At 53.1% G+C, this 15,386-nt stretch overlaps 1 protein-coding gene across 2 annotated transcripts in view; it reads right to left on the reverse strand.

Moving 5' to 3' along the window:
* Positions 1-250: 250 nt before the first annotated feature.
* Positions 251-15,386, reverse strand: part of PRRX2 (paired related homeobox 2) — a 42,139-nt gene continuing 27,003 nt past the window's right edge. For both annotated transcript variants that reach the window (XM_037007954.2, XM_073223093.1), the window contains exons 2-4: positions 2,720-2,907; positions 1,824-2,002; positions 251-723 (exon numbers count right to left, since the gene is read on the reverse strand). In XM_037007954.2, coding sequence (XP_036863849.1) covers positions 588-723; positions 1,824-2,002; positions 2,720-2,907 — 503 coding nt within the window. In that variant the 3' untranslated portion in view covers positions 251-587. The remainder of the gene's footprint in view (positions 724-1,823; positions 2,003-2,719; positions 2,908-15,386) is intronic.

The following is a 15,386-nucleotide window of genomic DNA, read 5'->3' on the forward strand; positions in this document are numbered from 1 at the left end:
CCAAACAACTGAGTGTCCATGGGGTCCAGGGCAGGTCCCTGTCCTCCTACCCTACTTGGCATCCCTGGGGCTCTGCGGGGTGACAAAGGACTTCATTCAGAAGCAGGCGCAGCTATGAGGGTGGCTGGCCATGCCGGGGCTGCTGGCCTGAGCTAGGCCCAGGGCAAAACCCCAGGACCGCTCCGGCCAGAGCAGGCCCCACAGGCCGCACCTTCATTGGTTTGCTGCCTTTATCTGCCCTCCCGCAACCTTTTGGGCTTAAAAACTTTTTATTTCTTAGAGACAAAAGCTTTTTGGTTTTAGTACACAAAGTAAGTGTGGTCCTTGGGGAGCTCCTGCTCCACCTCCGGCCCAGCCCTTCCGAGGGTCACAGGCTGGAGCCTCGCGCGGCCGTGGGTGAGGCGCTGAGCCAGGTTCCAGGCATGCCAGCAGCCTCTCAGGCCCAGGAATCTGGGCTGCAGAGGGGCCAGGAGAGCCCAACCAGCCTGTCCTGGGGACAGGGGACAGGAGAAGGTCACTTCCCTGCATATCTGCCCTTTCTCCTGTTGTCAGGTCAGGAGGCAGCTGGGTCCTGGTGGGGCCGGCCGTCAGTTCACCGTGGGCACCTGGCTGTGGTGCAGGCTGAACTCCTTGGCCTTGAGACGGAGGCTGGCGATGCTGTTGGCCATGTTGACTCCTGGGGTTGCGGCACCTGAGCCTCCAGGGCTGTAGGGCGGCACTGTGCTGGGGGTGACAGGACACAAGGGCATATGGTGGTGCTCTGCTGTGCTGCCTAGAGCTGGCTGCTTCCGGCTGCCAGTCCTGGACTCTGGCATCTGGTCCTTCTGCCTCCCCTCCTGGGCTTGCTTTCCTGGAAACCCTTCCCCTAGGGGTGGGAGTGGCCTGGGGCTGCAGGACTTGGGGAGGAGTCAGAAGCACCCCCAGTTGGCACTGGCATTCCTGGCTGGACCAGGACCAGGAGCTTGCTGAGAGCAGGGCCTGCTATGGGGGTGGCTCACAGCAGGACAGAAGTGAAAGGAACATCCGCTTGTATGTAAAGATGCCTCTTGGTCACCTCCTGCCCCCTCCTAGGACAGGCCAGGGAGGGAATTGGGAGAGCTGGGAGGCCAACGTGGGCGTCACTAGGGCTCAGACCCCACAAGCCAACCTGCTGGATCTCACCTCCCCCAAGCTCACAGCTCCAGCAGAGCTGCTCACACAGGCCATGGGGTGGATGGCGCCCCCTGGAGTTGTCAGATATAGAGACAGAACCCTCTAGCATCACCTCCCTCTTCCTTCCTGTCCTGCTACCTTTTTCCAGCTTTGATCATGGCAAAATGCCCCAGAACTTGGCTCTGGACCCCAGCCAGGCCCCTGGGACAAGAAGGCCATTCCCTCAGTCCTCTCAGCCTCAGCTTCTCGCTGGGCTCTTGTGCCAGCCAAGAATCTTCCTGCAGGTTGTCGGCTTCCTTGGGGCGATGTGGGTTCCTTGCCCCCCCTCTAGACAGGCCTTGTATTCTTGCCCCTCCACACATTCACACACATGCTTACATTCATGTGCACACATATGTGTAATACACTCCTATGCATACACATGCACACACTGGTGTGGAAGTGCATACACACTCCTGTGCGTGCATGCTCACAGGCATGCAATGCACACAGATACTCTTATAACACACACATGTGTAGACTGGTGAGCACACAAGCACACATTTGCCCACAAGCTGCTTGGTGGATGCCAGGTCCAAGGGGTACCTGGGCACCGTTCACAGCTCTCTTCAGATCCTCAAAGAAGGGCCCAAAAGGCCCTGTAGGATCCTGTGGCTGCTGCCCCCTCTCACCTGTAGGGGGACGAGGCTGTCCAGGAGAGATAATCTGGACTCAAGGCGGTGGGCCGGGGAGCCACGGGCTGCTCGATGGCGGCCTCCTGGCTGTAGGACTTGAGCAGCGAGGCGGAGCGATTGGCCAGCATGGCCCGCTCATTTCGGCGGAACTTGGCCCGGCGGTTCTGAAACCAGACCTGGAGGTGGGAAAACCGTGTTGAGCGGGGTGCTGTGGGTGCCAAGGAGACCCAAGTCCTTTGGGCTGGTGTGTGCCTGCTCTGCCACCAGCTCTGGACTGGCAGCCTCACTTCTCTGAGGCTCACTTTCTTCACCTGTAAAATGGGGGTGATAAATGGTGCCTGCATCTGGGTAACTATGTGTTGGAGAATGGGCAAGGGAAGGGGTGAAGGAAGGACAAAATGAGCACTTGGCCGCTGTGAGGTTGTAATTAGAGGGAGCATGCTGAGCATTGTGCATGGGGCTGGCACGCAGTAGCACTTAGCTCTTTACAACAACTTTTATTTATCATAACTCTGTGTCAGGCACTGCTCTGAGCACCTTACAAACATATCAACTCCTTTAATTCTCATAATAACTCTATAAAATAGACTCACATACTCTGTGGCATTTTACTATACTGATGGACAGTGACTGCAGTGGGGTGATACCTTAATTTAAAAAAAAAGGAAAAAAATAGACACATAATTCTCATTTTATGGGCACCCAAAACACAGAGAAGTTAAGTAACTTGCTCAAGGTCACACAGCCAGTAAGTGGCAGGTCTTGGGCTGGACCTCAGCCCTCCAGGCGTCAGATGCGCCTGCTTTTGAACACCTCTCTTGGGCAACTCCATAACCCTGGGTGAATGGGGGCTGCACGCTCCCCCGGGGGGCCCACGGATGGGCAGCGCTTACCTGGACGCGCGCCTCGCTCAGGTTGACACGCCGGGCAAGCTCCTCACGCACGAAGGCGTCGGGGTAGTGCGTGCGCTCGAACACTCGCTCCAGCGCCTGCAGCTGGCTGCTGTTGAACGTGGTGCGGTTCCGCCGCTGCTTCTTCTTCCGCTTGGCAGCGCCGCCACGCCCCGGGCTGGGACACTCACCTGCGGAGGGGCCCGAGGGTCAGCAACGCGGCGGGCGGTGCACGGTGTTTGCCGCGCCCCCTGCCGGCCAGGCCGCCTCTGCTCAAGGAGGGGCCAGCGCGGTCACACTCACACCAGCTCAGCAATTTACAGCAAGCGCTTTGCTTGTGTCTGTCTCCCGCTGCAGAAAGATGCTGCAGCCCCAAGAACAGGAGCATGTCCCTTTAACGTACTCCTTCATTCATCCATTCATTTTCCAACACTATTTGCTGAGCATCTGCTATGTGGCAGGCACAGTGCTAGGGTCCAAGGGGGAATATAATGGTGAACAAGAGCAGTTAGACCCCTATCCTGTGGAGCTGGGCAGGGGGTGGAACAGGCACCTGCTGCCACAGGGCAACTGACCTGGTCAGTGAGGGCCCAGAAGACACCCGCGTGTCCTCAGCATCTGGCCCAGGCTCTGGGGTGCAGTAAAGTCTCCATCAATATTTGTTGTTGATATAATATGCATAATAATGAGCAGAGGGATGACAGTTCTGAGGGGCCTCAGCACGCAGGCTGTTTAGTGTCCACAGATCACTGGAGGTTCACAGGAGTCCTGTAGACATTGGCTGCCATTCTCATCACCCCCAGCTTACAGAGGGAGAAGGAAGGGGGATTCAGCAAGTAATGGTGGAGGAGGGATTTGAACCACCAGTCTGGCACTGCTCAGAACAGCTTCCAGAGGGCCCAAAATGCAAAAGGGCATCTTTCAGCAACCTGGGCACCTACTATGTACCAGAGACTGTGCTGGATACTGGGGAGAAATGAACCAGATGGATTCATCAGCAGGGGAGGCAGGCCGCAGCATAAGGCATCTAGTTCCACAGGGTAAGGGCTATGCCAGGGTACAGGAGCACACTCAGCCCTGGTGCACTGGGGCGAGATGTCCTGGGGAGGTTCCTCAGGAGAGGTAATGGTTGAACCAGGTTTTGAAGGATGAAAAAGAGTTTTCCAGCCAGACCAGAGGAAGGGAGGGAAGGTATCTGAGGCAAGGCGTCAGAGGTGTGAAGGAACGGAGGGGAAGCTCTCGCTCTGTGCCGGCCTGTGCTGCAGGGCTAGGAGCTCAGGTAAGAATGCCCAGCACAACCCTGGGGAAGGCATGGGGCCAATGACTGTCACCCTCGGGTCCATCCTGTTTCTTGGGAGAAGTTTGGGGGTGTTCAGCTACTATTTCCACATTTAAATTTTATCCAGGGGCAGGACTGCCTGCCCTGTGATCCCCAGGGCCCTGCCGATTGCTCACTCCTCCAGGGGGCTCTCCCTGACCGCTGGAGTCCACGTGGACCCTCTGCCCACTAGGGTGCTCCCCTGGCCCTTAGGAATGACGCTGCCCACTTCAGCACTCCCTACGTAGCTGATTTTCTTACTAAACATGTATAATTTAATAACAAAGTAGTATGACTCTTATTACAGTAACAGATTCAACCAGAGAAGGGTAAAGAGTAAAACAACATACTCCACTCTCCCCAACTCCACTCTCCTGGCTTTACAAGATTACAAACTTGCATTTAAAAACATGTACAAGCATGAGATCATGCTGAACACACTGGTGCTTCAGCTTGCCTGTCTTTATTTAATAATATCATTCCTTCTCGGTACAACCACCCTAACCCTGTTTATTTTCATTGTTTTCCACTCTATTTTCCCTCTTACTCCCTTCCTCGACCCATAGGAGCCCATTTTTTTTTAAACTAGTTTTTTCTTTATCCTTCCAGCATTGCTTTTTGCAAATAAAAATTCTATATAAGATTTTCTCCTCTTCCTGTATTAAAAAGTAACATACCATGTTCCGTTCTGTACTTCACTTTTTTCTACTTAGCAGTATATGCCGGGGAAGCCTCCACCCAGTGCATAGAAATCATGGGCGTCCCTTTTCACGGTTCTGGAGCATTTTACTGTGGTTTATTCAACTGGAGCCCTAATGATGGGCTCTTGGTGTGTTTCTCATCTTTTGCAATCAAAAGAATGCCACAGTGAATAACCTGGGGCAAAGAGGATTTTCTTTTTTCGCCAGTGCATGTTTGGGATCGATTCCTAGATGGGATAGTTGGGCCAATGCGTAAAACACTAGATGTGGCCAAATCCCCCATAAGGCTTCCCACCAGCGGTGTATGCGAAGGTCTATGTGTGCAGTTTGGCTCACAGAGCATATTGTCAATCTTTTAGATTTTAGTTCATACCTTATATTTTGCTTCCCCAGTTACACATTCACTTTAAAACATCCTATGTCTTTGCACAGTGCTGGGCATTTGTTCACCTGAGCATCTAGAACATTCTAGGCCCCGTGATGGATTCCACTTAATCCCTGCTTTTAAGCAAGTTTCCAGTTTAGCAGGGTTTACTGACTCTTAAGCAACCACCTAACTCAATTGGAGGCTGAATTGTTCCATAAACCTGACAGATGTTTGTTTGGGGAGAATGGAGGGTGGGGGTGAGGTTCGCCAAGCAGAATCAGGGAGGGCACCTGGGAAAACCGCCTTTACAGCTGGGTTTGGACCAGTGGGTCTCAAATGAGGGCAATGTTGCCTCCAAGGGACATCTGGCCGTGTCTGGAGACACTTTTGATTGTCAGGACAGGGTCGGGAGGAGGGTGCAACTAGGATCGAATGAACAGAGGCTGTGGGTGCAGCCAAATATCCTTCAGTACCCAGGACAGGCCCGCACATGGGAGAATTATCACAGTATCCATCGTGCTGAGCCTGAGAAAGCTGGTTTGGAGGGATGACCGGAGTTTCTGTTCAGTACTTTTTCCCTTTGAGAAATACTTATGGGGGTGGGGCGGCAGTGGCGGGAACTGGATGGCCTCATGCGGGTGGGTCTCGGCTCCGGGATCGGCTTCAGCCTTCACTCCTCACCCCTTTCCTCCAAGAAAAGGCGAGGATGGATGAGAATGTCTGGTGCCTGTGAATGTCTCTCCACCCCAAGCCCCGACCATTAAGCAGAGAGAAACCTTAAACCGAAATGAGGGCCCGTGCGCTGAAAACCAGCTTGTGATCAATAGCCCAAAAGCGGGAAAGGAAGCTTCTGGAACACCAGTACTTGCAGAGTCGATTTCCGGCCCCCTTCAGGCAACGCAGCTTGGGCACACACCCAACACAGGAGGCATTTCAGCCAAAAAAGGAGACTTTTTCGGGAAGTTTCTGAACAATTCAAAACTGAGGGCGTTTAAATGAAAACCGTTTTTGCAGCTTTCGCTCCGCCAAGTGGGCACCGGAAGAAACTCCACTCTTTGGCCAGTTAAACTGCGTGGTGAAACCCTGACACAAAGGCATTTATCGCCAACTCCCCAACAATCCGAGACCCCCTCACCCCACACCAGCTGTTCTCCGTGGTGGTCCAGGGCCAGCCCGCTCCTGGGCTCACTTCTCAGCTGCTCTGGTGGGATTCGCCCAACAAAAGTTGGTCTGGGCCAGGAGTGGCGCCAGGCTTTCCATAGGCTTCCGCTGCCCCCCACGAGGCGTTGACCCACTTTACACACAGAGAAACTGACGCCCTGAGAGTGGCTTGCCCAAGGCTGGTAGTCCACGTTGGCACAGGGATCAGCCAGGGAGGCTGTGAAGGCCTCCTTTGCCTACCTCGCTCCTGGGAAGGTCACAAGGGATCTGTCACACCCTCAGTCCCCGCTTGGGAGGCACCACAGAGAGGGGCCTCCAGCCTGCTATTCGCCATCCCAGCTGTGGGAAGTACTCCCCAGAGCATCTCTTTGTTGTAAAGGAAGACCTCACCTCTGGGTGCTGTGGGGAACAGGGGCTTGCCCAAGGGCACGAAGGTCCTGGGAGGAGCTGAGTTTAACGCTGCTTGTGTGCCACCCGCTTCACGCTGGAAGACAAAGATCTTCCTCTTGGCCCTCTGGCCCTCTCACCCCAGCACACGGTAGAAAAGATGGGTCTGCGGGCCCTGCTGCGGGTAGAGGCAGAGGAGATTCGGGCAGCACCTTGAAGGTGAACTTTGGACTCAGCCAGGGCTCTTGGCCTCTGCTTCCCAGAGGATGTGGGGGATATTTGTGACCGTAAGTTCCTGAATCATCTCCTGATAAATGGATTGTGGTGGGCGTGTGTGTCCCTCTGGGGGCTCCATGCCAGGACTTAAAGCATTTGGAAAATAAATAAAAACTTACTAAGCCTCAGTCCAGGGAGCGTCGGGGCCGGCTCTGTAGAGTCAGGCTGTGCCCAAAGCTTCCTTTTGCTCTATCAAAGTTCTGCTTTTCTCTAGGATTAAAAATAAAGCCTGAAACTGCCTCCCTCAACACTGGCTGTTTAGAGGCTGTTCTGAGAGGCTGGATAGGGGGAGAGATAAATGTATTCAGATGGGGAAGGCCTACTGCACTCTTTCTCCCTTTAAACCAAAATTACTTCATCCCCGATTACATTCCAAAAAAAAAAAAGGCTGGTGCACCGTTTTCTGCCATTCAATTATTTCACACATACCATTTATTTGGCTGACTGCGGGCCAAAGACATTTAAAAACTCCGCTCTCGGCCAGATGATCAAGTGTTCCTGGCTTCTCTTCCCTGCACCCATGGTTTTTCTTATTCCATGTAATTTAAGGGTCTAAATAGTCTGGAGGGAATTAACTGCAAATTCTTCATAAGACAAATAAACGCAGCCTCTCTTCGTTTCTGCCTTTCTCAAGCTGTTGAGAGACATTCTCTGTTTGTTTTTGCTTCAAATAGTCAGTTTGGGCCTGACCCCGGGGCAGCAGTGAGCTCCAACCCAAATAAATAACTTTTATTAATTAGCATTTATTCTGACCGAATAAGCCTCCCCGCTCCCCACCAGCCCCCCACGCCTAATGTGATCTCTGCCAACACGTTCACAAAAATAAACAACGGGTCCCCAGGACCTTGATGTGGATTTAACAAATTAACACTGGGCCTTGGTCAAAGAAGCTTCGGAGCTGCAGAAATATTTACAGCCAGGGAAGTCTGAGGAAGGAAGTGGAGGTGGGGGTGTGGAGAGGCCGGCCAAGGCTTCAGCTTCGCCCCCATGACACCCCACCAAGGTCTCTTGGTGGAGACTTGGATTCCACTGAAGAACCCCAGGGAGAAGGGCTCAGAGAGGAATGCTGGAAACTGGGTCCTTAGCTGGTGCAGAGGCCGTGTCTCTGAGGACAGGAAGGCCTGCGAGGAGACGCTCGAGGGGGAACCTCTCACCAACTCAGATGAGAAATGACAGGCAGGATGGGCTAGTGGCTACAGAGGTGGGAGGTCCTGGGTTAGGATCTCCGGCAAACTCTTTAACAGCTCCCAGCCTCAGGAATCGCACTGAAATGGGAATAACAGGAACTCCCTCATTAACCTCATGACAACCCTACGAGGGGGCTCCTAGCCTGAATTTACAGAGGAATCTAAGGCACACATGGGCCAAAGCCATGTGACCAGTGAAAGCCGGAGCTGGGATTTGAACCTGCAGACCAGCAAAGAGCCCAGGCTCTTAAGCACCTTGGCATGGGCAGCCGGCCCCGAGTACCCACCACCCCGGCCCGGCCTCCTGCAGTGGGCTTCTGAGGGTCTCTCCAGGGGCCTAGGGTGTGTGGAGCACCCGGGAGGAGGGTGCTGAAGGCAACAGCAGCATTTCTGGCGCCGGGACACGTGCTGGAGTTCCAGGCGTGCGGGCCAAGGGGGCTGGGAGTGGCAGGCAGGGCAGGCGGCTTCCAGGAGGGGAGGCGGGCAGCTTGCCCAGCCTAAGAGACCTGCAAGGGCAGGGCCAGGGTTGGGCCAACAGCATCTGAAGGAAGAAAGGAAGGAAGGACAGGTAGGAGGAGGAAGGAGAAAAAGAAACGTGGTTCCTGGAGGCCTCTGGGGAGGGGCGCTCGGGTTTCCGGGGGCTTCCCCAGGTGGCCAGCCCCACCCCAGCCGCAGACCGAAGCAATGGGAGATGAACTGGTTTCCCAGCATCACCTCCCTGGGGGCCCCCAGTAACCTCAAGAGTGGCGGGCAGGGCTGCTTCTGCCTTCCAGAGAAGACAGATTTAGGCCCACACAGGGGCCAGGACCTACCCGGAGTTATACAGCCACCGAAAGCCCTCCTCACTGCAAACCCCAGGCCTGCACATCTTGCCACAGTCCTTGTAGCTGTTTACCAGGGATAATGGAGGGAGGAGGTAGCCTGCCCCTGCCCAGTCCCGGGCAAATCTGATCCGGTCGCAGGATGGAGCCTTTCTCTTGAGGACCTTCCTGGCTCTTTGGGGCCGTCCAGGCCACCCCCTGGTGGGCAGAGCCAGTGCCTGGGCCTCAGGAGCCTTCAGGGCTGCTGTCCCAGATTCCCGGTCGCCTCGAGGTCGCTGCTCACAGCTGACACGCACGCTTTCCCGCCTGTGGACCCCACCCATACTGTTCCTCGGCTAGCAACTTCTTTCTCTCCAGGCTTACCTTCAGGTCTCAGCACAGCACTGCCCTCTCCGGCAAGCCATCACTGCTCTGTGACATGGTAGGGTAAACGTGTGGCCATTCTTCTGGCAGGGACTGGGACTCACTGTGCTCTGTGTCCCTGGGACTCATCACAGGGCCTGGCCCAAGATAAATTCTTCACAAATATTTTCTGAGTGTTGAATGAAGGAATGAATGAAGTCCCCACCCCAGGGACTTTGTACGTGCTATTCCCTCTGCGTGGAGCACGAGACCTCTTGTGCCTGGCTAATGCTCACCCATTCTTTAGTCTGAGCCTAAATTCCCTGCCCTGAGAAGCTTTCCCAGCCCCCAGGCCAGGCCAGGTCTCCTTGTTACAAGCTCCTGGGCCGGGCCCTCTCCTCTCCCGCACATCTGTAATTAAGCCATCCCTGTTTCAGTTGTCTGCCTCATGCCTGTCTCCCCCATTCAACTCTAAACTCTAGGAAGGCAGCGACTTATGGTTGCCTTGTCACTGCTGTATCCTGAGTACCAGGCAAGAAGCTTGGGTTCAAAGCTATTTCTGAATGCATGATTATATAAATGAAGGAATGCCTCACTCTAGAAAAGGGTGGAAAGTCTCAACTTCCAAAGCCAGTTCCCTTTTCTCAAAGGGGCCAGACAGTGGTTTCTTAGATGTGACACCAAAGGCCCAAGCAATTAAAGACAAAAGATAACTTCAGACTTCATCAGAATGAAAACTTTGGTGAACACCATCAAGAAAGTGAAAAGACAGCCCACAGAATGGGAAAGATATCTACAAATCATACATTTGGTAAGGGGTTTGTATTTACAAAATATTAAGAACTCTTTCAAATCAACAATAAAGACTAAAAATCCAATTTAAACATGAGCAAAGGATCTGAATAGACATTTTTTCCCCAAAGAAGATACATAAAGGGCAAGCACATGAAAGGAAGCTCCAGCATCATTAGCCACTAGGGAAAAGCAAACCAAAGCCACAAAGAAGCACCAGTTCATAGCCACTAGGCTGGCTAAAAACACAAGACAGATAATAACAAGTGTGGACAAGAATGTGGAGAAATCGGAGCCCTCATACACCGCTGGTGGGAGTGGAATGTGGGGCAGACACTTTGGAAACAATTTCGTGGTTCTTCCAAATGTTACAGAATTACCATATGACTCAGCAATTCCCCTCCTAAGTGTATACCCAAGAGAAATGAAATATATCTTCACCCCAAAATTTGCCTGCAAATGAATATTCATAGAAACAGTACTCAAAATGGCCAAAGAGTGGAAACAACTCAAACACCCACCAACTGATGAATGTGTAAACAGAATGGAGTCTATCCCACAATGGAATATTATTAAACTGTAAAAAGCAACAAAGTCCTGATCCATGTTACTGCATAGACGGAGCCTTTAAAAGCATTATTTGTATTTAAAAACACCGAGGGAAACATTTTAAAACATGGTGCTAAATGAAAGCAGTCAGTCACAAAAAGCTGCATAATGTATGGTTCCACTCACATGAAATGTCCAGAACAGGTCAATCTACAGAGACAGAAAACAGATTAGTAGCTGCCTGGGGATCGAGGAAGGGGGATGGTTGGATTGGGCAGGATGACGAAAGGGAGCAGGGTTTCTTTTTGGGGTGATGTAGATGTTCTAAAATTGTGATGATTGCGCATGGAATATACTATAAGCCACTGGCGTGGACACCTAAAATGGGTGAGCTGTGTGGCATGGGACCTGTGTCTCAGTAAGACTGCTTCATAGCAGAGAGCACAGCAAAGGGGGGAGGAGGAGAGAGACGCTGGGGTTGGCAGCCAGTGGCAAGGAAAGGCAATCCCGTGAGTGCCGGAGGGGATGCTGGGCAGGAAGGCACTCAGCAGAGGGGGCGTGTCCAGGCCCTGGTGGCGGCTCAGCATGGCCAGAAGCCCCAAAGCCACTCTGGGCCGGGGTCTCTGGAGAAGCCCTCAGTAAGAGAGCAGCCACGGGGTGGGGTTCTTGGGACCGAACATCTCCATGTGGGGCTGCCGCAGTGGGCCCACTGGGGAAGCCAGGGCCAGGCCAAAACTTCCGAGGCCCCGGAGCCTCTGAAAACTGAGATCACTGGGCCCAGGGGGGAACAGGGCAAATCCTATTGGGCGGACAGCATTTGTATCCTATTCTTAGGTACAAAAAAGGACCAGGAGGTCAAAGGCTAACCATTGCAAAGGCTCTGGGATCCCCAGAATCTCCCCTCATCCCCCCAGCCCTTGGGCTCCAGGTCTCTGGCCTTAACCCTCAAGGAGCCAAGGGTTCAAATTTCTAGGATCCTCTGGTCACATCTGTGATCAGCATGGTCTTTTCCAGTCCTGAGACCCCAGAACCACATTCCGAAGTGTGGAGGCTCAGGGCTGGAGTGGGGGTACAGGGTGGGAGGAGTCGGGGAGTCATTCAGGGGGAAAGGGGGCAGCCCTCTGCTCAAAATTTGGTCAAAGTAGTTGGGTAGTGGCTGTCCCGTCTGGTTTTAATCTAAGGTTGGTGGCCAAATGCCAAATGTATTGTAAAACCTACATTTTAATAAGGAGCTGGTATCTGGAGGGGAGCATTAACCAGTTCAAGACCTGGGGTGACGTTGCCGCGCAGGGCCCAAGGTGGGCCTTTGTCTCCCAGCTGAGAGCTCCTGGGCCTCTCAAAGCCCAGGGTCAGCACCTGCGGGGAGTCAGGGGCGGGTTGGTGGCCGGAGCAGAGACGGTCCGTTTTCCCATGGTGTGATTCTGAGACAAACCTGCCAACAGCTCTGGGGCCTCGAGCCTGTCATTCTTGTCTTCTCAAGGACTCAGCACTGAAGGGAACTTACAGATCATCTGCTAAAGCCCCTCGCGTTTGCAGAAGGGGAGACCAAGGCACAGAGAGGGGCAGGGATTTGGCCAAGGGCTCCCAGCAAGGCAATGGGAACCCAGGATCTGTCCTCTGAGGTCCGACCCCAGAGAACACACATTTCCCTCCTGCTCACTTCCTGGGTTCCCCTGGGGATGACCCAGCAATTCCATGCTTGCGGGGGGGTGGGGGGCAACACCCAGACAGCAAACGGCTGCCTCTCCTGAGCATCTGAGAATGAGGACCCCCGTCTGTCCTTGGGCAAGAGAGCGCCCTTGTGGGGCCCTCAGTTTCACCATCTGTGCACTGGGGCCAGGACAGTCTCTTCCTCCCTCTCTGGGAGGTGAAGAGAGGATGGGCAGCCCAGGGCTCCCCCAAGAACATGCTAAACACATGTGCTGGGGGTGGGGGCCTATGTAGATGATCCTTATCCCATTATTTGTCCCAAATGAAACCTGGCTCATTGGTTCTTCCCTTATTTTGATCATGAACCCCTTGAGGAATCTGAGGAATTCCAGAGACCCTTCCCCAGAGAAACACAAGCACACACAGAAGTTTGCATGCGATTTGGGGTGGTGGGCAGTACACACGCTCTCTCAATCCTCTCCTAAAAAATCAGCTCAGCGGAAAGTCAGGAGGTTTTATTTTGCCCCAGAAGGATCTGCCCCTCTGCCCTTGTTCCATCTTGGGATCTCCTGGCCAGCCCCCTCAGAGAGTGCAGTGCAGACAAAGCCAATGCCCATTGGCCCCTCTTCCCAGGCTGGCGGGACCTCCTGCAGCCCCGGCCCTGGCACAATGCTGTGCTCCCAGAGACGATGACCTTTAAAGCATCGCTGGAGGTTTTATGACCCATTTGTGAGTTCCAGGCATGCTGGAAAACATGTCTGAGGCTCAGATCAGAGAAGCTGCAAGGCCTGTCTTCAGTGTGTGGGCCTCTGGGGAGGGAGAAGGGCTCTTCTTCCCACCCTTATATTTGGCTTCCATGTACTAAACTTCATTATGTGCCTGGCCCTGGGTTATAAAGTCCCGCCTCTAAAATGTGGAAGGCACTGTTACTAAGCCTTGTTCACAATCAGGGACAGTGGGGCTCAGAGAGGTAAGGTAACTGACCCAGGTCACACAGCAGGCTGTGAGGAGGCAGGAACCTGCGTCTACTCCGTCTGTCTCCAAAGTGGCTTCTATCTGGGAGAAAGTGGTCTTTGTTAACCATTTCTAGATCAGGGTGAGGTTGCTGCTCAGGGACCAGTGTGATTTTTTCCTTTCCAGTTTTAGAGCTTCTGAGCCTCTCATAGCCTGGAGCTAACACCTGCTGGGCAGTCAAGGTGAGCACCACTCCAGGAGCCGAGACATTCTGATTTCTGTGGTTTAGGTGGCCTCTCCTCTCTATCTGAACAAACCTGAGCTCTCATGGGCCCTGGTGGCCTTAAGGCTGATGACCCCTGCTGTGTGTCAGGAGGGCGGGTGTCTGTCTTCCATCCAGCCTCACCAGCAGGGTGCACACTTGGAGCCTGGGCATGGAGCCAGATGTGACATCCCTGTGTTTCCAGTCACACCCTCAAACAACAGCCAACCCTGACTCTAGAAAATTCTCCCTTACAGTGAGCCATAATCCATCTCCCTGTGGGGCCTCCGAGCTGTCCTGTGCTTGTGCCTTGAGGGGCAGCACACGGGGACTTGTCCCAGAAGAGCTGCTAACATCTAAAGGCAGCTTGTCCAGTGTCTTTGTCTGGGACTTACCCTGTCCCCCTCACCACCCTGGTGGCCCCCAGTGGAGGGGCTGATGCCAGATCTTCCAGATTTCTCCAGTGGGTGTCCACTGACAATGTACTTCAGAACTCCCTGGGAAGCTTGTTAAAAAAGGCATTCCCACCCCATCCCAGGGGCCTCTGTTTCAGTAGGCCTGGGCCCAGCTGGGAATCCACAGCAGTGTCTCCCTCACCAGCAAGTTTAAAAACCATGGGCTTCAGCACAGCAAACCGGCAAGTGACACAGCATGATGTGAAAAGCACCGATTCAGTCTCCAGCACCACACTGTCCACGACGAGAGCCACCTGCTACACGCAGCCGTCTGAATTTATATTCATGCTGATGAAAAGGAAATAAAAATATAAATCCCATTCCTCAGTCACACTAGCCACATTTCGAGGGCTCGATAGCCACCTGAGGCTAGTGGCCATCATGCTGGACAGCACAGTCAGGGAACATTTTCATCATTACAGAAAGTCGTATCAGATAAAGCTGCTCTAGGACTCCAATTTTTCTTCTTCTTCTTTTTTTTTTTGAAAGAGGGAGCAATAACAGTAAAGACCAGCATTCAAGGACATTTTATCCCTACATCCTCTACAATGCCAGTATACCTGTTTAATTTTTTGTGGGCTTTTTGGCCCTTGGCCACATGTATCCAGCTCCCGCGGGAGTCCGATTATGGTGTGGCATAAATATCATTTTCTTTTTTGGATAGGCTATTGATTAAGAGCCAAGGTTAAGATCAGATAGATCCAGGGACAACATGTATGGCTGCCCAGGTGACACACTGCACAGGTCCAGGGGCTCCAACCCCTTGAGTACAGTGTGACTGGTGCCCCGCAGAGTTGTGCAGTGGACAACCTGCTTGACCAGACCCTGCTTTCCTGGAGACAGCTGCATTCAGACCTGGTTTCACCATGCACCAGCTATGTGAGAGCTCTGTGGACAAGTGGCTTCACCTTTTGAGCCTGGTTTCCTCACTGCAAATGGGGACAGCAGTACCTAAAGTACTTAGATGCCTGGACCTCAGCAACATTCTCTAGTAAGTGGGTGACTTAGTTTGTGGAGCAGATTCATTGTGGTAATGGAGATGAAGTGCTCCTTGCTGTGAGTGGCACAGACAAGGGCTGAGTGCATGACAGCTGATGCTCACTTAATCCCCACCCTAAACTCTTCGTCTTGTTTCTCCCCGTCATCATTTCGCCTAGTGGGGATGCCAAAATTGCTTAATCACTCATTCCCCTCTTGTTGGACATTTCGGTTCTTTCCAATTTTTCTCCATTGTAAACAATATGGAAAATGTCTCCTTTCTTTGTCTTTCTGCTGGATTTCAAACCCCACCTACTTTGGTGGAAGTTCTTAAACCACATCCTGCTCTCTGCCAGGACCTCCTGGGTTCTTTCTGACCAAGTCAGTCAGAACAGGCTCTCCCACAGAAGTATAAAAGGTGATTCACCCAGCACAATAGTTAAGAGCTGGACTCCAGAGTTAGCCTGCCT

This window comes from Manis javanica, chromosome 2 (assembly GCF_040802235.1).
Source record: "Manis javanica isolate MJ-LG chromosome 2, MJ_LKY, whole genome shotgun sequence".
NCBI classification, from domain to species: domain Eukaryota; kingdom Metazoa; phylum Chordata; class Mammalia; order Pholidota; family Manidae; genus Manis; species Manis javanica.